This window comes from Nelumbo nucifera, chromosome 8 (assembly GCF_055504915.1).
Source record: "Nelumbo nucifera cultivar China Antique chromosome 8, China Antique-T2T, whole genome shotgun sequence".
In the NCBI taxonomy this organism is placed as follows: Eukaryota; Viridiplantae; Streptophyta; class Magnoliopsida; order Proteales; family Nelumbonaceae; genus Nelumbo; species Nelumbo nucifera.
In genome coordinates, this window is record NC_142656.1 from 58,850,378 (window position 1) to 58,877,500 (window position 27,123).

Sequence of the window (27,123 nt, forward strand, 5' to 3'; positions counted from 1 at the left end):
AATGCTATTTACAATATTCTTTGTTAAACCTGCATAGTGTGCTATCTTAGTGTGGGATTGTATTCTTAATTTATTTATTTGTTGTTTTTGTTTGTTGTTGTGATTTTTTTGGATGGTTGTTTTTGTCTTTGGTGGTGCTTTGGCAATGAATTTTCTCTTATAGGTTAACTTTGGTTTACTTTACCTAGAATCTTTTTTTTTTTATTTACTTTTATCAATACATCTAAAAAATGATGCATATGTAAATCCTTTTTTTCCATCTCACTTGGTTTTCATTCCAATCTAAACACTAGATTAAATGGAATCACCAATTTTGAATGCTTTCATGCTAATTTGGGCAAAATCCTATTTTATATACTTATTATTTAAATAACTATAAAAATAAGAGATATTCAAACTCTTATTTGCTCCTAAATAAGATATAACTCAAACATCCATTGAAGATAGGCACATGAATGTTCCAATTTTGGCATCACTTAACCGACTCAGAGCATAACTAAAATGTAAGTCATCTCATATCATAGAAGCCAAAAATCATACAATTAATCCCTCTCCAATTTCAACCTATCCCTGAAAACTATATAAATAAATATAAGCTGTAACTTTCTAAACTAACTAACTAAATAAATCTTCTCATTTATGCACCTTATAAACCCAAGGCTTTCATTATCTGAACAGTCTCTCTCCACCGTGCTTTGTTCGTTCCTTCCCTCCTCTCTTTCTTTTTCTTTCTTTGTTTTTTTTTTTTTTTTAATTTCGGGGCCTCGATCGAATCGAACTAATCCTCTGCAAATCCCCAAAATATCCTCACAATAAAGGGCATGTTCGACCTTTAATCCCTCATTTGGTTTCTCAGATTCGCCACGGAGAATCTTTCCAAGGGAGTTGAGATTTCTAGGGTTTCTTCCTGTTGTATTTTGAGCTTCCTTTCTGGTTGGTTGGGAGGCTTACTTTCGAGGGCTCTGGTCGTCTTGGGTGCTTCGTATTCGCAGATCTGAGTTTCGGAGACTCGTGGAGGCGATTTCGCAGTTCAATTGCGTCTGTCAAGATGTTTTGGCGTATGGCGGGATTGTCCACCGCGTCTCCTGTGAGTTGGCGTTGTTAAACCTTCATTTCTTTAGATTAATCTTCTGGTTTGATTGAATTTTTTAATTTTCGTTTTTTTTTTCTAACGGCGAAATTGTTTTTGGGAGGAATTTCTCTTGTTCTCAAGCTATACAAATTGATTGCTTATGTTTTTTTTTTTTGGTTTTTTATCCCGTCAGTTTATGCTCATGAAATAGATAATTTTGTAATAGAAAAATTCCGTTTATTACTTGTAAATGCTACGTTTGGCCAGATTGCCACTTTCCGGGCCCCGAAGGATTGAGCTATTCTTTTAATCAGTGATCGAAAATTGAAATGCAATTTTATTAGTTATTCTTTTTGGTTCATTACCTCCTTTTTCAATGGAAGTGAAGCTTGAATAGAAGTCATATTTGGTTAGGTTTGAAGAGCACGTTTTTGAAGAAAAAAGATTGAACTTCTATTATCGTTGTGGTATAAATACCTATTTTCAATTTTCAGTATTCTTGTCTTGGAATGGGGTTTAATAGATAACAGGAAAATTGTTGGGGCACCTGTAAGAATGAGTGCTATTTGGGGCATTTAGAGAGAGTGCTTATGCTACATTTATTTCTCTCATGCATACGATGGTAGGGGCCTCTAGAGTGAAAGACTTTAGAATAATAAGTGTAATCACCAGTTCATATAAGACCATTGCAAAAGTCTTGTGAAGAAGGTTGATAATCTATTCTGGTTGTGGTTTTAGGGCTTATTCAAATGGCTTTTTGTTGAGGGAAGACATATTTTGAATAGGGTGTTAATAGTAGGTGAATGCACAGGTGTAAGAATTAGAAGTGGGAGAGCAGGTGTGATTTGCAAACTTGATATTTGGAAGGCATATGATCATGTGGGGTGGGGTTTCTTGGAACAAGTGATTGAAAGGATGGGCTTTGGGGAGAAACACAGAAGCTGTATTTTTGCTTGAATTTTTAGAACTTCCTTTTCAGTGCTGGTCAATGATGTGTGAAAACTTTTCCAAGCAACAAGGGGATTAAGACAAAGAGATCCATTATCTCCTTACTCTTTGTATTGGTGCTGGAAGTGCTGGGCAAAATGATTATTAAGGGAGTGGATAGGGGGATGCTGGAACGTTTTAGAGTTGGAAGAGAAGATCTAACTATCTCACACTTGTAGTTTGCAAATGATACTCTGATTTTCTTGGATGTTAACAGTAGATCAATGTGTTAAGACTAAGAGCAATTCTCAAGTGCTTTGAGGTGTTGGCTGGTCAGAAAATAAACTTGAACAAAAAGTGTCATGATTGGTGTTGGTAATGTAGTTGGGATAAGGCTTGGATGATGATCATTGATATTTGTAATATCTCGCAAATATCATTAGAAGCTTTTGCAGGGGCTTTGGGGGAATTTCCATTTATATATCTGGGGCTTCTAGTTGGAGCAAAATCATCTTCGCCTTCTATTTAGCAACCAATCTAGGATAGGATTGAACAAAGAGTGGCTGGTTGGGAGAGGAAATATCTATGATTGGGTGGGCGGATAGTTTTGATTAAGAGCATTCTATGATTTCTATCTAATATCTGTCTATTACTTAAAGTTCCAGCCTTGGTTGTGAAATCAATGAAAAACTTCAGAAGGGCTTCTTATGGATCATTAGGAGCCAAGTAAGAAAATACCTTTTGGTGAAGTGGGAGCAGGTGTCTAGGGATAGGAAAGATGGGAGTTTGGGGTTTAGAAGGTTATGCGATCTATCTCCAAGATTGTATAGGTTGAGCAGGAAAAACATCCAGTTTACAATGCTATGAAGTTGTTTGGGGTGCCAAAAATTTAGAAGACTGCTTCTTGATTGGGAGGTTTAGCAATATGTTAACTTGCTAGCTAAGTTGCGGGCAGCAGAGCTGAACTTAGGAGGGCTGATTTAAGGTGGTGGAGGGAGAGTAGCAAAGGGAGGTTTTCTGTAAAGTCATTCTACAAAACATTATTAGGGAATCAGTTTGAAAAGGAAGACATTAAATGTGTTTGGCGCAATCCTATTCCTCCTAGGGTTGAGGCTTTTGCATGGTTGGGGGCTTTGGACATCATACTTACCCAAGATTACATAAAAACAGGATACCCAGTTGGTGGGAAGATGTTATCTTTGCCAAGTGGAATTGTTGTTATGCAAATATCATTTATGGGTATTTCTCCTTGTTTAGAATGGAGATGTGGGTTCCAAGATCATTGAAAGAGATCTTTTGCACTTTGGCCAGCCTTAGGAAGGCATAGATAGTTTGGAGTTGTGTGCCATTTGCAATATGTTGGGAGCTATGGAAGGAAAGAAATAGAAGAAATTTTGAAGATTAATATGAATGTCATAATTGTCTTGTCTCAATTATTGGGAAAATGAATTTTGGATTGGGTTTTGATTCTTCCAGAATTTGTAGATGTTTGTAAAGACTTATTCAGATCTGGAGTTCAGCCGGTTTTAGAGTTGGAATGGGGGGAGGGGATGTTGCAATCAAGGATTTAAATATCGATACGATATGTTTGATACGGGACGTATCGTATTGGTATTGGTCAGAGGGGATACGGGATATGCTATGATTAAACCTGTATCCCTTGAATCACGTGTATCGGAGCAATACGCATTCGTATCGGCCCGTATTGTGTTGTATCGACTGATACACACTGTTACGGAACGATACGCTGTGTTTCTGTGCACGTGCGCGTTTATCCATAAAAAAGGCCACTGAGTGATTCGAACACGAGTCACCCAGAGTTAGAGCTTAAACGCGCGCTTGATCCACTAGGCCGCTTTTTATCTTATGAAAGACAATGAAATAAAATATATTTTTTTTCTATACTAGTGTCCACATTTAATTTGAACAAATTACATTTTTGTTTAACAATTCTAGCAAAATAAAAAATAATAATATTCAAAACTAATATTGTATAAACTAATAGAATAAATAATTTCTTAAATCCACATTTACATAAAAAAATTGTTTATTCTCAAGAAATTTATACGAATAAAGATATTAATAATAGAATAATTATTTTAGTACTTAGTATTTATAAATTTGAATATGATATGTATCTTAAATTTTTATAAATTATTAATTAATATTTTAATTTGAACTAAATAAAAGTATATTTATCATTTATAAAAATAAAATATTATTTACAAAAACCTCGAGTATATAATATAAATTGAATTTGTCAAATCGATTAATCTACATTTATATCAAAAAATGATTTTTTTTATCTCAAAATTTATGGAAATAAAAATATTAATAATGGAATAATTATTTTAGTAGTTAAAAATTATGAATTTGCATATGATGTGTATCTTAGAAAATTTAATATATTTGATATATTTTAAGTTAATGTTATATCTTTTTATAAAATTTTAATTTATATTTTAATTACATTTTATAATAACGTGTTTATTGTTTACAAAAATAAAAATATTGTTAACTAAACATTTGAGAATTAATTTTTAGTTGACTTTCGGTTACTAATAAAAGTAAAAAATAGTAAAGTAGAAAATAATCGATGTAATAATTCACATAAAATAGTTGCATATGTTTTGTGCCTTGAAATTCAGTAGAAAATAACATAATAATAGCTTTATGTATCTATTAATTTGTAAAAAAAATTATAATATGTTTAGGATTCTTGATTGATACATTATCAATAAAATTTTATGATTCTTATGCATCCCGCTATAAAATAATCGATATAGTAATTCACATATAATAGTTGCATATGTTTTGTGCCTTGAAATTCAATAGAAAATAACATTATAATAGCTTTGTGCCTGTAGTAATTTGTAAAAAGTATATATAGTATGTTTCAGGATTCTTGATTGATAAAATATCAAAAAATTTTATGATTTCTATGCATCCCACTATATTAATTGTAGTATATTTCTTCACATATACATTTAGAATATATATTTTCTATTATCTATACATTAATTATGGCTATTTTGATCTTAAAACTAATGTTATTAATGTATTTATGGAATTTATATGCATTTTTTGACGTATCCATATTTTTTCGTCCGTATCCATGCGTTTCTAAAGTGTATCCTTATCCGAGTGGTTCGATACGATACCTGATACCGATACTTTAATCCTTGGTTGCAATTTTCTTTTTGATGCATTATGTACTTATTTATGGGTAACTTCTCATCACCCCTCCTTGTGCTCTTTTTCTTTGTTCTAATAAAATTTCTTTTTTATTTATTAGAAAAAAACTCAGAGAAACAACCAACACTTCGTAAGAATTACCCAACAACTCAACCACTACCCAAAAACAAACTTCTTAGTGATCCATGTAGCTAAAGTTGATAATCAAGTGGCAGTTCTGTAATTTCTGACATATGTAGCTAAGGTTGATTTTCTCTAAATTTAAAATTTGTGGTTGTTTCTTAGTGTGCCAATGGGTTAGAATAGTGTTATAGAAGTTTATTTACGTTTCTTAGTCAGGTTTAACAGTTAGGTTCACTTAGGTGACAAGGGTGAAGGTTAAAAAGGAATATTTATTTTTTAAATTTGTAGGATAAGGAAAACAATCCAATGGTTGGATGTCCCTCTTTCTTTATTTTAAATATAACCATTCTAAGGCCATCAGAAATTAGAATAGTCAGCATAAGTAATAAAGATGAAAATTAAACAATTGGCATTCTTAAGAAGTCTTTTTTTTTTAATTTTCTGAAGGTAAATATTGGTTATGTGGGTCTGAAGGTAAATCTTTCTTTAGGTTTCTTTATTCTATTTTGTATTTGCTTTTTTCAATTATTTCTGTGTTTTTTTCTGCAAATTGTCTTCTTTTGCTGGAATGTTCTATATTTTTTTGGTGTTAATTTCTGCTATTTCTGCATATTGGCGTCCACTTGACTTGTATAGAGAGATGTTAAATGCGAAAGAAAAAAAAAAGAAATTGTTTTGAGTTACAACAAGCCTCAGAGTTAATGAAACCTACAATGTAAGGCATGGGGTTGGCTGAAGGAGTTCATAACCATTAATGACCATTTTTTTTGATGAATAGAACTGTTGGTGACCATTGGATCACCTTCTCTGGGATCTTATTCATAATCATTGACAATGCTCTAACTTTTTCCCTCTTTTTTAGGGCACGCCAAGTGTGAAGTGTTTGGTTGGCCAAGCAAATTCCACAGTCACCTGTTGTCTGTGTGTGACTGTTCCCATCAATCCATCACCATTCATTATTCTCTGACCGTTTATTAGTATGCAGAGCCACACAGGTATGTATTGGGTGGATGTGAGAGACTCAGTGACTCACTCAGCTCCATAAGCTCTAAGCCCAAACTCTTCCTTTAGCTCTCTGGGATTTGACAAGTAACTTCAGGATTCTTCTTTGATTTTCAGCTCTACGCCCTTCAATCTGTACATTCTTCTGTTGGACAAAATGCTCTCCGTTCCAGTGTGCAATTGAAACAACCAACCACTTAGTTCAGGTAGATTCTGTTGAACTAAATTTTTTGGTAGATAGATTCTAATAAACTTATTCATTTCTTCTTTTTCTGTTCTTAAATCATCTGAAAGCCTAGGTTAGCCTTTTGGAGCATTCTAAGGAAAAAATTATTACCTTTATCTTTGTGAGCATTCAAAGGAAAAAATTATTATGTTTGAACCATTGGTAACCTCTAGAAAGTTAACTACGATTCTTTAAGCAATACATATTTTCCTCCAATATCATTCAAAGGAAAGCCCAAAAAAGAACTACTTAAAGTGGTTTTTTCCCTGTATAAATTACTATTTTCTTAACTGTGATTGCTTGTTTGGTATTTCTCATTTGAAAAATGAATTTCTTCCAAGGAATTAAGAGGAATCTTAATATTTTCTTTTTCTGGATTTTTAATGAATGTATTCCTTTTTTTCTTGTTATTTTTATGTTACTTGATTGTAGTGGGTTCTAAGCTTGAACGGGACTTGCGTTTTAGGAGGGGAATCGGAGGTTTGGATATTGATATTGTCTTGGTACTTCAAATTCTACGAAGGATTTTATTGGACCTCTCAAAATTGGATTCTCGGATTTGGATCCTAAGCTCATTTGGTGCTTTTACTTGTGCCTGTTTTTTCAAAGCCTTAACTCAACCTTCTGATAGTCTTAGGAAACCCTTTCCAGCTAAAAGGCTGTCTTAGTGCTGCAGGGGCAATAATGCAATTTTTACTTTATTTTTTGATCGGCCAAAGCCTTAACTCAACCTTCTGATAGTCTTAGGAAACCCTTTCCAGCTAAAAGGCTGTCTTAGTGCTGCAGGGGCAATAATGCATTTTTACTTTATTTTTTGATCGGCCAAATATAAATACCAATGTTGGCATGACCAACACAACACTTTGGCTCTCATTCTTCTTCTTCTCTCTCCTCTCCTTTCCTCATTGTTGGGTAGCTGCCCAACAGATCCTCTTTGAGGGAGGATAACCTCCAGAATAGGGGAAAGTGAGAGTGAAGAGAGAAAGAGATCAAATCTTCTTATTTAACCCTTATTGTAAGTACACCTCTGTATTTATATTCAGTCTTGCCTTCAATGTAACTGATTTACAGCAGAATTTTAACCACTTGCCAGCTTGTTTGATTTAGTTTACTCCAACTGTCTTTGCACTGGCTTCCTTATGCTGAGGTGGCCGTAACTGATTAATAACAACTTGCCAACTTGTTTGATTTAGTTTACTCCAACTTGATTCATGAACTCCAGCTGTCTTTGTATCGGCTTCCTTATGCTGAGGTGGCCTTCTTCTTCTAGAATATACTTGTAGTTCCTGTCTCCTTGTGCCTCTAACATCTCCCCACTCCTCAAGCTGGTACTTGTCCTCGAGGCCAAGGTGTGGAAAGTGTTGCATCAACTCGGTGCAAGGCTCCATGCGGCTTCTTCATTTGGTACCCCTTCCTAGCAGACTAATGCCTCTTTAATAAAGGCTTGACCTTGTTTCACCCATCTATATTTCAAGATATCCTTGGGTCATAGCTGTAGCCACCCTTCTTCTGCGAATTCCGGTAATGTTGCATATGTGGTTTGTGGATTGATAACTTACTTGAGGACATAGACATGGAAAACTAGGTGTATTTTGGAGTCAATTGGCATTTTCAGCTTGTAGGCTAGTGATCCTATGTGTTGTAGAATTTTGAATGGTCCATAGAACCTAAGGGCAAACTTGTTGTAGGGGCGGGAGGCCACTGAGGTCTGTCTATATGGTTTGAGCTTTAGGTAGACAAACTCGCCTTCCTAGAACTCAACAAGCATGTGTTTTGCATCATAATAGCGCTTCATCAATTCTTGAGCATGTGTCAAGTGAGCCTTCAGTTTACAAATGATTTCATCTTGGGATGAAAGACCCTCATCAACCGTTGCATTAGCTGAAGACCCTTTTCATAGGGTAGAACTGATGGTGGGTATCTGCCGTATAATGCTTTAAGTGGTGTCATACCTGCTAAGACTTGGAATGAGAAGTTGTACCAAAACTCTGCCCAAGGCAGCCATTGTATCCATTGTTTAGGTTTGCCCCCCACAAAGCATTGTAAATATGTCTCGATGCATCTTGTGTGAAGTGCCTTGTAACTTGAAATATTCTCTCCAAAAATTGTTGAGGAAGGTTGTGAAGGGATGGGAGATCCATCATATGGATGGACGAATCTTGTAGGAAGGTTGGGAGAAATTTCAAAATTTTTTTTCACTCCCATCCGGGAATCGTATTCCCTAATTTAGAAAACTGCATTTTTAAGGTTCGTTCTTGAAACCAAAACCGGACCAGATCTGAAACCAATAAGAAGTGAGGAATATACCTAATACGAAGTAGTAGTAACTCCTAACGCAGGTGTTCACGCTCAAAGAGAAGACCAAAACCCGCCTCCACTAAAGATGACATGGTGTGTAGTGAAACTGGATCGACAGGGTGGTTCTTGAGCAAGAACTTGAATTCTTTAATAAGAGTTGGGTAAGGGCTGGTGAGCACGACTTCAGATTGTTTCTTCTACCAAGAAACAATACCAAGAACACTTCTTGATCAGATCTACAAGTGGAGATTGAATTGGGTAGGGGCGGCAATAACTGGGAAGAATTCTGCAATTTGCTGTTGTGTGTTTAATCTGAAGAATTTGCCCCCTATTTATAGCCTTCTCTGGATCAACCTCTTAATCTAATTAGGAGAGAGTTTCCTAATCCAAATCTTATATTTGGGTATGGATTCTTAAATGGATAAGACTTATCTTATCCTTTAACTAATCCTAATCAGTTTGAAATTGAATTCGCCCCCTTTTTAATTAACTAACTTAAGCCTAGTTCGAATTGGGCCTTAGGCTCATTAAGCTTATGTGCTCACTTACTCTTTAACCTGATGCCCAGTTGGCTCTCTTTGTATGGTGTGGGACCCTAACATTGATCTACACATCAGCCACATGGGTTCAACCCAACCTTTGTTACAAGGCCTGGCCGAATTCACCGTAGGAGATAGTGAACCCTTGAGTCTATCACCATTGGCTCTTAATGGGCCCAACATTTACTCTAAATGGTTCTTGGATCCAACCACTTTATGAAAACCCAAGAACTGTGGGCATATGCAAGATTAACCCATCAGGCATTACCCTCAATGGTTGTACACTTAACCTCTTTGCCCGTAATGATTAAACACTGCCCAACAAGAGAGGACCTCTCCCTTGGCTGCAAGGTACAGTGCTGCACTCTCTACTCACATAGATCCCGAGAATTAAAACTTTTTGCAAACATTTTGAAATCATAATATATATATATATGTATATATCTTTATATAAATATATTTTGCAAAACCAAATTTCAACGTTTGAAATCAACTGCCGGCAGTTTAGGTTTCCATAAGAGAGAGTGCCTTCCCCGATCATTCACTTTGTCCGGGAAAGGGGTTGATCCTGTCACTATGATCACCCACTCAGGTGAATTCTCGGACTGCCCCAACATACCTAGGTTTTGACCCCCTCTAAGGATCTCATTGATTGGCATATCAAAGATAGCCCAATTCGACACCTAGGGGTCAGGTGTAACATTCTAGTTTTGCCCATCTATCTTCAAGGCCTAGGGCAATACTGAAATTTGGTCCGGTTCAGGGTTTCAAGAAAACTCACACTGTATGTGCCTTAGGTCTCACCCTGGCAGCTGAGACAAGCCACCCCAACCAACTTGGCGGCATATCAGTGTCAACCTTGGCAGGATAAATCTCCCCAAATCTATCCAATGACTGTGAAGATTCTAAACTAACACGAGTCTCATAAGTGTCCAGTTTAAGGGTATTACACAAAAACACACCACAATGACATGAATCAATTATGTACTTTATTCATTTACAATAAATGCCAAAAGATACATCAATTTGATTGGAGCTAAGGGCATAACTGTCTAACAGGTTGGGTCTCTATCAGAGACGATTGCATTTGGTGTCCCACAAATGCTTCTGCGACCGTAGCCGCTGTGTAAGGGTGTATTAGAGGTATAAAGTGGCTGTACTTTGATAGCCGGTCAACCTCCACAAGTAGGACTGATTTGCCTTTTGAAACAAGCAGGCCCACGATAAAATCCATTGAGATTTCATCCCATACTTGATCTGGGATGCTCAAGGGCTATAGGAGGCTGGCTGGTTGTTGGGCTTCATACTTTTGTCTTTGGCAGGCATCACAAGAGGTAATGTAACTCCTTACTGTTTTCATCATGCCACTCCAATAATAATGTGCTGCTAGACGCTTGTAGGTTTTGAATATGCCTGAATGACCCCCTATAGCTGAATCATGAAAGAGTCGTAATAATTCTGCTACGTGGGCTGACTTGGACTTGATAACCAATCGACCGTTGTAATAGAGTGTTGAGTTACAAACTGAATAACCTGGGGTCAAGGCTGGATTCTGGGTCCATTTGGCCCTTAATTGGGCCAGTTCTGTATCTTGAAAGGCTTCGGCTTTGAGCTGCTCGAGTAATGGATAACTGGGTCTGGAGACAGTGAGCTGTGCCAACTCAGGTAGCCTGGATAGAGCATCAGCTGCTCGATTAGTTGTACCAGGTTTGTATTCTATAATGTAGTCATAGCCCATGAGTTTGTGGGTCCACTGCTGCTGTTCAGGTGTGTGGAATTTTTGAACAAGTAGGAATTTCAAACTCTTGTGGTCTGTCTTGATGACAAATCGGCAACCCAGTAGGTAAGCCCGCCACTTCTGGACTGCAAGTACAACGACCATGAGCTCCTTCTCATATGTTGATTTAGCTTGATTTTGTGGTGAGAGTACTTTGCTGAAATAGGCCAATGGTTTCCCCTCTTGCATTAAAACAACTCCTAGACCTGTCCCCGGAGCGTGATACTCAAGCGTGAATTGCTTTGGGAAGTCGGGTAATGAGTGTGGAAATTGCTTGCTTTTAGTTAGTGAAGGCTTGCTGGGCTTGCTCACTCCATTGAAATGCATTTTTCCTTAATAATTGGGTGAGTGATGCTATCAGCCTTGCATAATGTGGTATAAAGCGCCTGTGGTAGCCTTTAAGGCCTAGAAAAGCCCGCAAGGCCTTGACTGATGTAGGTGTTGTCCATTGTTGAATGCAAGCAACTTTTTCTTGATCAGGCATGACCTTCCCTTCTTTGATCACATGGCCTAAGTATTGGACTTGTTTTTGTCCAAAAACACATTTAGTAGCCTTTGCATATAGTTGGTGTTTTCTCAGAAGTTCCAAAGTGATAGACAATTGTTGTAGATGAGAAGCCCAATCAACACTATATACCAAGATATTATCAAAGAAGACTAGAATAAAGCGGTGCAAGTGGGGATGGAATACCTCATTCATGATGGCTTGAACGGTTGCCTGTGCATTTGTAAATCTGAAAGGAATGACAAGAAACTCATAGTGTTTATCATGTGTACGAAAGGCCGTTTTAGGTACATCTGCCGGATGCATTTGAATTTGATGGTAGTTGGCTCGTAGATCAAGCTTAGAAAATATGGTAGCAGCATGTAAATCATCCAATAGCTCATCAATGATTGGAATGGGGAACTGGTCCTCTATTATGATCTGATTTAGAGCTTGATAGTCTACACAAAACCTCCATGTTCCATCTTTTTTCTTGACTAGAAGGACGGGTGCTGAATATGGGCTTGAACTGGGCTGTATGAATTTTTTCTCTAGTAATTCTTGAACAATTTTCTCCATCTCTTCCATCGGAAATCTGGGATAGTGATAAGTTCTAACATTTGATGGAGCTGCCCCCGGGATGATCTCAATTTTCTCCATCTCAATTCTATGGTCCATGGGTTCTTGAAAGACATCTGAATTGGTGTTGAGTAACCACTGGAGTGCTTGTTGGTTTTCCAGTGGCGTGGTTGCTTCCTTTAGACTTGTTAAAACTGGGCTGGTATTCAATCCCATATGCAATAGGAGGGGTTGCCCTTCACTGCAACTAGTCTTGAGGATGGCTCTTAGTCCTTCCTGTTGTGGTGCACCCTTAGCCACCCGTTCAGATGATACTTGTCCATTAATGGAGAAATCCATTGTTAGTCTTGACCAATCACATACAACCGATCGCAACCATTGTAGCCACTGCACACCTAAGATTGTGGTCCAGAGTTGAATGTGTTCGGTCGACCCAATCTTTTTAGTCGATTAAACCTTTCTTCTTGCAATCTTGCCTAACCCATTGCCGCTGATAGGGAGGTGGGTTGGATGGACTTCACTTCTATTCTTATTTCTTCCTTTAGGCTGCTGATGAAGCAACCAAGCCACCCATGAACCCTTGTCGACAGTCTTTTGAACTCGATTTGGTAATCCCTCACAGATCCAGTTTGTCTGAGTTTTGAGAGATTCTCATCATAGTTTTCAAAGCTAGTGGGTCCAAAGTGGATGCACAAAGCTTCTATGAATTCTGACCAAGAAACTTGTGGATGGGTTCGCCGGAACCATTGGAAACGCAAGATCACTTCTCCTTCCAGGTTGAATGAAGCGACAAGAACTCTTTGATGGCTAGGTGTATTGTGGTATTCAAAATATCTTTCTGCCCTAAAGATCCAGGGTATGGGATCCTCACCTGAATATTTTGGGAAATCCAGTTTTGCTGAACGAGTTGAGGCCAGACCACGCTAACCGCCCCCTTGATTTCTGCTATTTCCTTCTTGGTCACCATCGTGGTTTCCTTCTGTCTAATTTTTCTCCATTTGCATCATCAACATGGCTAGTGTCTGCTTGATTTCTCGTAAGTCTCTTGTGGTCTTGTGCAGATGGACCTCCATGTGATCCGTCTGATCATCCACAGTTTCTGATCTTGTACTCGGCATGGTGTTGCTTGTTGCAGGTTCTGATACCAATTGTTGGGTAGCTGCCCAACTCAGATCCTCTTTGAGGGAGGATAACCTCTAGAATAGGGGAAAGTGAGAGTGAAAAGAGAAAGAAATCAAATCTTCTTTTTGTAAGTACACCTCTGTATTTATATTCAATCTTGCCTTCAATGTAACTGATTTACAACAGAATTATAATAACTTGCCTTCAATGTAACTGATTCAGTTAACTCCAACCATAGTTGTCAAGGCGAGTTCCAAGTTGGCAACACTAAAAAAGTAAAAAAACTAATAATTAAAAAATTTAGTTTCATAGAAGATAGAACCATAGTACCATACCATAGTACCATAGAACCATAGTACCATACCTTAAATAAGAAAACAAATTAAAAGAACTAATCAATCAATAAGAAATCAACCTTATCATTAACAAATGGAAGAAGAAGCACTACAACAAAAATAAAAATATTCATAAGAATTCAATATCAATCCTTTAAGGATTAAAATACATATCTTGGTTGATGCTTGGTACTTTAAGAAATAATAAGATGAAACTATGAAAGTCATGAAACCATTAAAAAATAAAAAGCATAATAGCATATAATGAATAAGTATAAAACTATAAATCATCATTCATCTCCACAAGTCCACAAAAAATAAATATGAAGTTGAAAACTCTAAATGTATCATAGATACAATTCTTAAAGAAAATTCTCTATTCTCTAATTAATTGGAGTGTCTAAGAAGTAAGAACCACCAACACCTCCATTGAATGCACCAACATCATTAGCACCATAATCAACATCTTCATCTTCATCATCATCAACATGATCATCTTCAACATCTATATCTTCTTCATCTTCATAATCTTCCATATCTTTGTCCCACATCGGGTCTTCTTTTTCTTCTTGAACAACACTTTTGCCTTTATCTTGTCTTCCATACTCACTTTTCCCACGACCACCTCTACCTCTACTTGAACTTCTAGGTCCCCCACTTGCATTTCCACGTCCATGTCCACTTCTCCTTGATCTCTTTGACCCTTCAAGGATTTCAGATGCCCTTAATGCTTCATCAACTTGAGTCCATGTAAGATCACACCCTTCATAGACCAAGACATTTGAGGGGTCTTTCCTAGTCAAGCACTCATTGGTTTCATCTACATCATCAAAGCAAATAGGGTCAAATTGCTTTGGATTTGCACGCCTTGTTGTAAATCTTTCTTGGAGGCGTTGGTTGCATTGAACAATTACAAGATCATTGAGCCTCTTTTGATCAAGCCTATTCCTCTTTTTTGTATGAATCTACATTCACAACAAAATAAGAAAAATTATAAAAATAAGTATCTTAACTTTCATAAATAATTTTATCACAAAACCAACCATTAGGTCCATTACTTAGAACTTACATGCTCAAAAGTGCTTCAGTTGCGCTCACATTCAGAAGAAGTGCATGTAAGGCCTAATATGTGTAATGCAGTAGGCCTAAAGTCTGAGGTGCAATCAATGTCCATAGCTACATAGTTTTCAAGGTGCCTAGGCGAGGCTAGGCGACCACAGGGCGCCCAGACGCCTAGGCGAGGCTAGGCGACCACAGGGCGCCCAGACGCCTAGGCGAGGCTAGGCGACCACAGGGCGCCCAGACGCCTAGGCGAGGCTAGGTGACCACAGGGCGCCCAGACGCCTAGGCGAGGCTAGGCGACCACAGGGCGCCCAGACGCCTAGGCGCTGGAATTTTAAAATGCTTGTTTTATTGAGTTTTTACTCTATATATTCTTTTCTAAGTCATTTTATTGGTTTTGTGTGTTAACTAGCAATCATTTACACTAATTATTAACACTATAAATCATTCAAATGAGTACAAATTTCATATAAAAAGCTAAAAATATAAAAAATATTATCAATAAAAAGGAGTCTAAACCAACTAGGCAAGGCAACTACACTAAAAAAATAAACTAATAAAGTAATAAATAGTTAAATACTAAAGAAATTTAAATTCACAAAGAGTCAAAGACATACCTTTGACTTTGAAGTGAATGTTGAGCATTGTCCTTGAGTGCTCTCTTTTCTAACTTTTCCTTCAACACATGCACAAAAATCATTAATAAATTAAACAAAAAGCATTGTAAACTTACAATAAGTGAACAAATAATAATAGGAATCAAATCAAACACATATGACATACCTTGGTTGAAATTTATCTATTCTAGGCATTTAAAGGAAGTAGGAACCAAATCAAGCAATGAATAAAACCATAACAAAAAATAAATATGGCACTTATCCAATTCTCCAAAATCTCCACAAAACATGGAGTTTATAGATGACCAATAAAGAAAAGTATCTAGCTAATTTATCGATAAAAAAAGTATCTAGCTAATTTTAGTATCTAGGTAATAAGAGCCCGCAACCCCTCCACTAAATCCACCAACATCATCAACAGCACAATCAGCATCATCCGCATCTTCATCGTCTTCATCTTCCCCATCAAGCTCTCCGACTTCATCTTCATCCTCGATGTTTCTATCCCACATTGAGTCTTCATCTTCTTCTTGCACAACACTCTTTCCTTTGTCTTGTCCTCTACCATCGCCTCTTCTACGACCACCTCTACCTCCGCTTCTATTTGCACGTGTATACACCGTATATGCACTTCTCCTCGGCCTATTTGCACCCTCGACAGATTTTCAGTTGCTTCTATTGCTTCATCAACTTCATTCTTTTTATACACTGGTTTTGGGACAAGGCTTACTTAAGTTTGGAATTTGGGTTTGAATGAAAATGAAAAAAAAAAAACAAAAAGATTAGATGTATGAGAATGGCAACTAGGTGAATCAGTGTTTGTTTAGGAGGGCTGGACTGCAGTGGCTTCTGACTTTCAAAGCTATATTTGGTGAGAAATCAGAGCCTAAATCGGCTGTCAGTCAGTCATATGAAGGGATGTCTGCTTCAACCCCTAAATAGCTTATCTGTAGTGCTTTAAAGCAGCTGAACCAGCTTAGCTGAATAGCTCAGCCCTCCCAAACAGGCACTTACCTCTAATTTCTATCTAATGGAATTTATAGAGAAATTTATTGTAATAAATTCATAGCTCCACTCCTGCATAGTTCTAAATCTACAAAGATCTGGTAATTATGCAAACAGGGAATGGGGGATGATTGGATGATTGATAAAAATATGGCAACAATTTAGGGATGTAATTTATCAAAAAAATTTAAGGATGTTATAATTTTTAGATGTGGCTTTCCAAGAGATTGACCTGTCAATTAATACCTGTTTAATTTTGTAAAATTTATATCGACTTTTTCTTGTCTGCTAACAATTACTGACTTAATCTTTGAACTTCTGGATTTTACCCATTGAAGAAAATATGGGCCAACAACTTCTGCCTGTTCGATGCTAATCTGAGTAGGTCTTCTGGCAATCATCGACCAGTAGTAACACAAGTACTGCCTCCTGATAATCAGCAGATGACAGATGAAACTTTCAAGATGATTCTTGCCACAGCAGAAAATAATCCAGTCTCCAGCAGGGAAATTTATACTGTTTATGTTGAGAAGCTCTGCAGAGGTGGAGAACTATTGGATGTTGCCAGATTACTACATCATCTACGTAATAAGCAGTTATTCTTGAGTGCAAAGACATATAATACCCTCTTGAGGGCCGCTGGTGAAGGGAATGATTTTGAGCTTCTGTCTCAGATATTCAAGGATTTCTTGGCCTCCTGTCAAACTTTGAGTTCAATCTCGTATTTTAATCTTGCCAAGGGCCTTTCAAAGGCAACAGATTCTGTACTTTTACTTGATTTCATAAGAGAAGTATCAGAACTAACATTTCCAAGAAGTGCAACGGTCATAAACAGGATCATTTATGGCTTTGCTGAATACAAGCATATTGACAAAGCGCTCTTGATATTTGATCAAATGAAGAGTCTGAAATTTAAGCCAGATGTGATAACTTATAATACAGTTTTAGCAATGTTGGGACAGGCAGGTAGGCTAGATGAAATGTTGCACGAGTTTGCAGCCATGAAAGAAGCTGGTATGGTCCCAGATATCGTCTCTTACAACACTTTAATAAACAGCTCGCGGAAGGTGGGCAGATTGGATTTGTGCTTGATGTTCTTACAGGAAATAGTTGAAAAGGGACTAGAGCCAGATTTGCGAACTTATACTGCGTTGATTGATAGCTTTGGGCGGTTAGGGAATGTTGAGGAATCATTAAGACTCTTCACTGACATGAAAAGGAGAAGCATCTGTCCTTCGATCTATGTATATCGGTCATTGATAAGTAATTTGAAAAAGGCAGGGAAGTTGGAGTTGGCAATTAATTTATCGGCGGAAATGAACTCGCGTGCTTCAGATCTTGTTGGTCCAAAGGATTTTAAAGTGAAAAAGTAGGTAGCTTAAATTTTGTGGTAATTTGATTTGACGAATAAACTATAGAAGAGGCTAGAGGAACGTTTGTTGCCTAAAGAAACTGAAAACCGCTGGAGTTTCCATGATTTTGGGCTTAACCATATAAACCCCCTCCCCCCTCTTGTACTCGATCTTTTCTTTTTCTTTAATGTTTCCCGTAGGGTTGTGTTGCATCATGTACTATAAGATATTCAATGTCTGAACTTTCACTTACAAAGAAAAAGGAAAATAGGGATAGTGACCTACAAAATAATTATGGAAAATGCCTATGATAAGTTGAAATCAAATTTTATAAGAAGTGCTATGATAACAATGGGATTTCATTAAAATGGATAAATTGGATAATGAAGTGTGCAACTTCATGAATTAGGGTTCTAGTGAATGGATCTTAACCCCTTCAAACCAAGTATACATATAAAACAGAATGACTTTTATAATAGATGATTGGCTAATATTTGCAGAAGCCAATTGAGAGGACAGTCGCTATAAAAAATCTATATTACTATTAAAACTGTGAATGAGAGAGGAGGTTTTATCTGTAAATTATACTTTTGAATTTGGTTCATGTCTAATTGTAAGGATAAAAATGTAATTTGAATAACCATTTTTATCATTTAAAATTTTCACATTAATACTTATATTTAAGTTATAAGTTCCTGTTAATATTCATTGAATTTTATTTAATTAGAATACCCTTCATTTTTGAATTTGGTCTTTTTCCAATTGTGAGGGCACAAAATGTAATTTGAAGTTTGAACTACAATTCTCCTCATTTAATTCTCTCTATTTAAGTCTTATATTTATATTTGTGGTATTAACTTCTATTCTGTTTAAGCTATTATTTTTACAAAAGAAAATAATCTGTTTGGTTTGTAGAGATGATTGGAATTGGAATCGGAAACCCTAAGAATTGGAGTTATAATCACATATTCATGACACTTGTTTGGTTCAGTTGGGAATAGGAATCAGATTCCAATTGTTGTTCTTTGGTTTATTTGGAATTGGAATCAATAGAAAATTTTTAATTTTGCATTAATCTATTTATTATTTTATTAACATTTTAGGAATATATAATTGTTATTTTATTAGTACTTTGTTATTATTATTTTATTATTACTACTATTGTTGTATTTTATTAATAATATATTATATTATTATATTTATTATTATTTTCTTATATTATATTTGTTATTATTTTAAAATTATTTTATTATTATTATTTAATAATTCATATGCTAGTAGTTTATTATTACTTTAATTGTATTGTATTAATATTTTATATGCATTTATTATTGTTATTTAATAAATAATATCATTGCCTTTTATTGTTAATTTATTAATATATTATTATTGTACTATTATTTTATTAATATTTTAATTATTAATATATTCTAATATTACTATTATCGTATTATTACTTTCACAATAATTGATCATTTAATTATTAGTGTTTTATTATTATTTCATGAATTGTTTATTAATATGGTATTATTATTATATTGTTACTTTAATTATATTGTATTAATATTTTATGTATACTTTATTGTTATTATATTTAATAATTAATATTGTTTGTTATTATTAATTTATTAATATTTTATTATAGTACTATTATTTTATTACTATATTACAGTATTTTGTTAATAGTTTATTAAGAATTTTTGTTTTATTTATGATTATTTTTATCTTATTATTAATTAATATTAGAGTTTAAAGAATTTTTGACTTTATGTCATGAGTTCTTAACATACTCTGAATGGGAATCCCATTCCCCAAGAATGTGAATTGAAATTCCATTCCTACTTAACAAACAGATGAAATCGGAATGCGTTGTTTCAATTCAAATTTCAGGAAACCAAATGGACCCAAAATGAATAAATAAATTCTATCATTTAGATCGATATCCAATACCTTTAATGTTGTAAAATACATGTGTTTAAAATTGACCCAAAAAAGAATTGTTTTTTCATCATAGTGGCGATTAAGCAATTCAATTAGTCAAGTCAAATGGGCCATTCCATGATGTCATAATGAAATAAAAACTATCAAATTTGAAATAAATAAAATATACAAAAAATTGGGTCCATTTCTAATAATTTAGAAATAGTATTGTTGATATTGAAATGAAATACACATTTAAAACTAACCCAAAAATAAAAATTATTTTTTGTGGTTTCCACCCAATTATACATCTCCATGTCAACCTTCTCACGTTAAAATCATTCTCATTTGTCAACCACATAAAAATTAAAATAGACAAGAGCTCAATATTTGTTTTATTATTCTATTAAATTTTATTTTCTTTGCATTCCTAACCCATCTTTCTCTCACTTGTCACTTTTAACCTCTTTGCTTTACCTCTTCCTTGCTAGTCCAAATCTGCTCTTCGCATAGCGCTCATCATACTGACCTCACAACACGTCCCAAGCGCACCGGGAACATCTCCCATACTTGTGTGTTGTTATTCATGGAAGCTGTTCCCAATACACACAAATTAGTCGGGATCCGTGTGATGTACGGATTTTGTTTAACGAAATTGTTGTCAAAGGAACCTGATAACATTTCCAATTGGGCCAAGTCGGTTTAAATCCAACCAAGCATTATTTTTATATTACATATCGTTATATAAACTCTATTAAATGGATTTGTATTTAATTTTTTTTATAAATTTTGAGTATTTTAAATCGAATTTAAAAGAACTTTATTTGTTATTAATTATAATTTTAAATTAAAAATTATTCTTAAAAATATTTATTAATTTTTATTATTTTCAAAATAAAATAAAAGGAGCTTTGTTAAGCAAAATTAAAGTTTGTATCATTCCCAATTATGCTGAATCGGTCTAAGTCCAATTGAAACATTATTTTTGAGTTATATTGTTAGATAAAGTTTTGTTATTTTTTAATTTTTAAATAAATTTTAAATAACAAACTAAGTTTAAAAACTATTAGTTCCTATTATTTTTATTAATTAGATGATTGATATTTATTAATTTTAATTGGTTATTAATCTACAAATATTTGAATGAACTATCGCTCTTAGATAAATAATAATTTTTTAATTAAAATTTTAATTAACGTTATATATTTATTTATTACTAATATATACTTATTATGTTACCCGTACTTTACACAGGTTCGATATATTACCACACGGGACCCACATGCTGTGCAGAAACAGAAAGGAGTTTATATAAAAAAATAAATAAAATTTAAGGTAAGTATAATCCGGGTGAAGAGAGTGGGAGGAGAGGAAGAAGTGAGAGCCGTTTCAGGTTTTACACTAAAAAAATCTAAGGGTCCGTTTGGTTTGTATATGGATCGAAATCATAATCTTTCAGAATCAGAACCGGAGTGGTCCATTCTCATGGTTTGTTTAGTTCACATAAGAATGGGAATGAGAATTAGAATAAGGAGGGATAGAATTTCATTCCAAAAGGAGGGGCATGAAATGACCATTCCCTCAAATTAGGGAATGCCATTCCAGTAGGAATGAAAATGAGATTCTTATTCTACTCAACCGAACAGTTGGAATTGGAATAGCCCATTCTGATATTGATTCTGATTCTAATTCCAAACCCTTATTCCCGCCAATCAAACAAGGCCTAAGAGTTATTGAGGTGTTTTAAAGGCTCAGAAAAGCTACACTATTTCCAATGCCAATCCAATTCAAATAATAAAACAGGGCCTAAGAGTCATTGGGAACATCTCAGTATCTCACACCAACCTCACCCCAACCACGCAGGCACATCACCATGTATTGTGTTATTATCTTTTCATGGAAGATGTTTCCAATACACGACTTGATGTGCCTGTAAAGTCTGTGTAAGGAGAAGATCTTAATTCTCTCAAGAGGTGTTTAAAAGGCTTGAAAAGTTACGTGGAATTATGTAGAATTAGAAAAATATAAAATCAGAAAAATGAGAAAAATGAAAAATGCCACATCAGACCATTCTGTTTTAATACATACATTAGTGAATGACCCCGTACTAAGTACAGGGAATCAATAATGTTAAATTTACACTATGAAATCAATTCTGTTATATTTATATTTATTAATATTTTAAATAATTATTAAAATTTTAAGAAATGTTTATTTCAAAAAATAATTTTTCAAAAATTATTAGAATATGGATAGTTTTCTAGGGTTAATGATTAATTGAGATTGATAGACCGTGGATAGCTACTTTTGCATTTTCTTCATTTTTTAGGAATGGGTTGAAAATGGTGATAGTGGATTGTGGGTTTTAGCAACAACTTTTCAGAAAATGCAATGTGCCTATCTTTCTAGAAAAATGAAAAGGCTACCTGTCTGAATGGTGGGGAGCTATAGCCTGGTATTAGGTTGTAAGATTTAACTTTCTAGAAAATGAGAAAACCACTTATTTGAAGGGTGGTAATGAGTTGTAGACTTTATCAACAACTTCTCATAAAATGTTATGTGTTTAATCGGTGAGAGACTTAGCTTGAAAGCATTCCTTTATATATATATATATACATATTAGATGCAATACACGGTGGGATATGCTTTGAGTAGCAAATCCAGATTCCTCACCTGATGCTCACTGTTAATGTTTTCACCCCACCGTCACACCAACAATCTCTACCTCTGGCCCCTAAACTCACTTCAACCCATGGTGCTGGTACAGCTATGGCCACCGATCACAAACAAATACATCTTGCACCATGCAGTCTCTCTGGTAGATATCTTACTTGACATCGGGATCAAGGTGGAGAACGACTTAAATAGATCCAAAGAAAGTAACCCTGGTTTCAACACCTGGGGCGGGGGGGGGGGGGGGGGGGGGGGGGGGGGGGGGGGGGGGGGGGGAGGGGGGGGGGTGGGGGGGGGGGGGGGGGGGGGGGGGGGGGGGGGGGGGGGGGGGGGGGGGGGGGGGGGGGGTGGGGGGGGGGGGGGGGGGGGGGGGGGGGGGGGGGGGGGGGGGGGGGGGGTTGGGGGGGGGGGGGGGGGAGGGGGGGGGTGGGGTGGGGGGGGGGGGGTGGGGGGGGGGGTGGGGGGGGGGGGGTGGGGGGGGGGGGGGGGGGGGGGGGGTGTGGGGGGGGGGGGGGGGGGGGGGGGGGGGGGGGGGGGGGGGGGGGGGGGGGGGGGGGGGGGGGGGGGGGGGGGGGGGGGGGGGGGGGGGGGGGGGGGGGGGGGGGGGGGTGGGGGGGGGGGGGGGGGGGGGGGGGGGGGGGGGGGGGGGGGTGGGGGGGTGGGGGGGGGGGGGAGGGGGGGGGGGGGGGGGGGGGTGGGGGGGGGGGGGGGGGGGGGGGGGGGGGGGGGGGGGGGGGGGGGGGGGGGGGGGGGGGTGGGGGGGGGGGGGGGGGGGGGGGGGGGGGGGGGGGGGGGGGGGGGGGGGGGGGGGGGGGGGGGGGGGGGGGGTGGGGGGGGGGGGGGTGGGGGGGGAGGGGGGGGGGGGGGGGGGGGGGGGGGGGGGGGGGGGGGTGGGGGGGGGGGGGGGGGGGGGGGGGGGGGTGGGGGGGGGGGGGGGGGGGGGGGGGGTTTCAGGGGGGGGGGGGGGGGGGGGGGTGGGGGGGTGGGGGGGGGGGGGGGGGGGGGGGGGGGGGGGGGGGGGGGGGTGGGGGGGGGGGGGGGGGGGGGGTGGGGGGGGGGGGGTGGGGGGGGGGGGGGGGGGGGGGGGGGGGGGGGGGGGGGGGGGGGGGGGGGGGGGGGGGGGGGGGGGGGGGGGGGGGGGGGGGGGGGGGGGGGGGGGGGGGGGGGGGGGGGGGGGGGGGGGGGGTGGGGGGGGGGGGTGGGGGGGGGGGGGGGGGGGGGGGGGGGGGGGGGGGGGGGGGGGGGGTAGGGGGGGGGGGGGGGGGGGGGGGGGGGGGGGGGGGGGGGGGGGGGGGGGGGGGGGGGGGGGGGGGGGGGGGGGGGGGGGGGGTGGGGGGGGGGGGGGGTGGGGGGGGGGGGGGTGGGGGGGGGGATCATCCTTGCCTGGGTTGTAGTAAAGGGTCATTCACCGAGAAAAGCACTTGTGAAAAGAGCTAACAGAACTCAATAGATCAAACCATAGTCTAACCAATCATCCTTAAATTCTTCCTTCAGCCGAAGAAGTCATCGGTGGCACAGCTGGCTCGATGGGGCGTCGCGACCTGTGGGGTGCTGATGTGATCTCAAATAAATAAATATGTGAAGCATGATTGCATGAGCCGAACTCTCTGATCCTTCTTGATACGACTTATGACAGAGTCCAATGTGTCAATTTCGAAGAGGTAAAAGTTGCTGATATCATTTCCGGCATCATTTTTTTATTCATTCCCATGTCTGAAGTATTTGTGTGGGTGATAGAAGGATAAATCTAAAATGTAGAAGAGGGAAAAAGTATCGAGCACTTTTATTTCTTCAGCTTAAATAGGTACAGGAGAAGGTTCTCGAATAACAAACTCAGATACTGTTATATATAGATTGTAATATTCCCCCTCAAGTTGGAATATGGTTACAAATAACGCCCAATTTAGATAGTGCTGCACTGAATTGATCCTTTAGAGTCTTATTGAAGATATCGGCTGGTGGGAAATGATAATAATTCTTGATTGAAGGTGATGCCTGATGAAATGGCAATCAATTTTAATGTGCTTGGTACACTCAGAATACTAGATTTGTTGTTATGTGAAGTGTTGCCTTATTATTGCAGTATAGTTCTATGGGCTAAGAATGTTGTAGAAGTCTTTGAAAAGACAACGGAGCCACAAAATTTCATTGATGGCTGTTGGCATGGAACGGTATTCGACTTCTATTGAGGAGTAGGATACTGTAGATTGCTTCTTGGATTTTCATGACAAGGGAGAATGGCCAAGAGCAATGAAGTAGCCTGTAGTGGATCGTCAGGTAAATGGACAACCTGCCCAATGAAAACCATAGCAAGCCCGCAAAACCAAACCATTTTTGCTAGAGGCGAATTCCTCGATTTGGGCATGACTTCAAATATCAAAGGGTCCTAAAAGTTGCATTCATATGTTGCTGACACGATATGCATATGAATTGACTTAAAATATGTATGGCGTATGCTATTTCTGGCCGAGTAATGGTCAAATAGGTTACCCTTCCAACCAATCGTTTGTAGCATTCTGGATTATCAATGGGTGGAACTGCATCTGGCTCAAGATGATGTTGTTGCTCCATCGGGAAGGGACATGACTTACAGGTCAACATTCCAACATCTTAGAGTATGTTAAGTGTATATTTTCTCTGACATAGGAAGAAGCCATCATCCATTCTTGAGACTTTGATGCCCAAAAAATATTTTAGTGGGCCAAGATCCTTAACTGGAAACCAATTTTGGAGATATTATTTCAGTGCTGCAATTTGAGTAGGATCACTGCCTACGATGAATAAGTCTTTAACATAAGCCAAAATGGCAAGTAGGGTTGTCAATTGGACTGGATTTGGTCCATTTACAAATGGAATAGACCAAATCCCATACAAACCGGATCCAATCCAGTCCAATTGAAATGTAAATGGACCGGAATGGACCCAATCCGATCCAAACTAAATGAAACTTTGAAAATTATTGAATATAAAGCTTTTCACCTGCTTTGGTGCAAAGGTGTTTCCCAACCCCAATTCTTCCGTCCTTGATACCGCGAGCCCGGTTTACTATGCCATTGGATGCTTGATTAATTTCACTATGAGTGAGAATAATTTTTATCTTAATTAAAGAAAAGAGGCCTTAATACCAGTCTCCAAGTGGGCAACAACTCGCTCAACATCCATCAAATTTCATTAGCATATACAACTCACAGCATGAAGCAAACTGGACCTAGATCAAGCATTGATAGAAATAAATATCTAGCATTTTATCATCCATATCGTCCAGCATGGACTAACCAAGGCTTTTCTATGTTCTAACAAACAGGTTTAATGAAAAAAATGATATTCTTGAGTTCACTGCTATATGCAGCAGATCAAAGATGCTTCAAGCGACAGAAGTAATATGACAAGAAAGTAACAAAGAATTCACATTTCCTAAAAACATCATAAACTCTATCGAATCCTGCAAAGAGTAAAGCATCATCTGATTCAGGAAACTTACTGCTTCCATTGAAAAGGAAACAGTTTGAGTCAACAAAATTCTGGTTCCTATCTTTGTTCGTGTTGACTTGCATGTATTTTTTACAAGTATTGCCTTTAATGCATCCCACACATAAAAACTAACAAAAAAAAAAAAATCCTGTAGTGAAGGTTGTTTGCATATGAGCAGTTGGAATCTGAAATCTGGAGTTCATTCACTAGGCTATCACAGTTGGAATCTGAAATCTGAAACTGAGGTTAGGACCAATTTGGATCCAAAGACATATCTTGGTGCTTCAATTCACCATGCTATCACTGCCTTGTATTGTTCATATATGATGTTCAGCAAGGCCTTGTATTGTTCTACATCTTGCATTAAGCTTTAATTTTTCCTTGGAAGCAAGATAGCATGCATTACTTTCTATGTGTATGATTTGATCGAAACCATCCTTGCATCATACAATAGGCTATCACATGCCAATAAATATTAATAATTTGGAAAAAAATAAGCAGCATATATTGCATTTGTCAGTTGACATTAGTGAAGAATGAACAATACGGGATTTGTTTGTTCAAATAAATGGAAGGTTTAACTTGAGATAGGAAATGTATTAAAAATTATCACCAGAAATTGAAGAACAAAAAATAGTTGGACACTTAAAATAAGTCAAAAGAATCATAACCAAGGAAGGGAAAGTTTGGCATCAAAACTAACTCACAAATTCACAATACAATAGTTCAATAAATCAAATCTAAACACGATTAAAACAAAATAAATTAGTTTGGGATACACAGAAACTTGATGAATTAAATATAGCGACTGATAAATTCATCAATGAGAAAGAAATGTTAACTACAATTAGAAAAGAATGGAACTATATGTCAGAACTCCTTCCCAACCAAGACAACTTTTGTCTTCAACAATCAAAACTATATGTCAGCATCCTCGTTTAGTTTGTAGTTGCCAGGGCAGCACACAATATCTTGATGATGGTAGAGTTGCAAAAATCTGAAGAAGCTAAGAGGGCAGGACCTCATGCTCCTCAATGTTATGCCCTCTGTCAGAAATTTTCAATGCATCTCTTCCCTTGGTCTCAACGTCACTAGACTCACTACTACATTTTACAGTTATTGTTTCTCTACAAGTTTTACTTCAATTTTTGGTTAGAAGAGAACAAGTCAGTGTTGAACATTAGGAGTGGTAGGAAGAATGGAAGTTTGTACTGGAAAGAGTACAACTGGAAATTAATGCTAATTTGAGACATTGGAGAAGTTCAAAAAGTTGAGATCTTAAAGAATTTCTTTCTCCCACTGGACCTAAGAAATTGAGCAGCAAAAACCATTCAAGATTTTTGA

The 27,123-nt window shown here is 38.0% G+C and overlaps 1 protein-coding gene across 4 annotated transcripts; it reads left to right on the forward strand.

Moving 5' to 3' along the window:
- Positions 1-661: 661 nt before the first annotated feature.
- Positions 662-18,011, forward strand: LOC104612619 (Tetratricopeptide repeat (TPR)-like superfamily protein). Of its 4 annotated transcripts, XM_088892620.1 has the most exons (5): positions 675-1,087; positions 6,180-6,312; positions 6,437-6,525; positions 13,358-13,471; positions 16,702-18,011. In XM_088892620.1, the coding sequence occupies exon 5, from the start codon at positions 16,807-16,809 to the stop codon at positions 17,734-17,736; it is 930 nt and encodes a 309-aa protein (XP_088748746.1). In that variant the 5' UTR covers positions 675-1,087; positions 6,180-6,312; positions 6,437-6,525; positions 13,358-13,471; positions 16,702-16,806; the 3' UTR covers positions 17,737-18,011. The 4 variants fall into 4 exon arrangements, with proteins under 4 accessions (XP_010278397.1, XP_019055866.1, XP_088748746.1 ...); XM_010280095.3 differs by lacking the exon at positions 13,358-13,471 and having other exon boundaries at positions 662-1,087; XM_088892619.1 differs by lacking the exons at positions 675-1,087; positions 6,180-6,312; positions 13,358-13,471 and adding an exon at positions 10,442-10,716.
- Positions 18,012-27,123: the final 9,112 nt, after the last annotated feature.

What these genes read in the sequence shown, in the direction of transcription:
- LOC104612619 (XM_010280095.3), top strand. An exon ending in CAACCAACCACTTAGTTCAG is followed by an intron (nt 6,526 to 16,701) that starts GTAGATTCTGTT and finishes TACCCATTGAAG; the next exon opens with AAAATATGGGCCAACAACTT.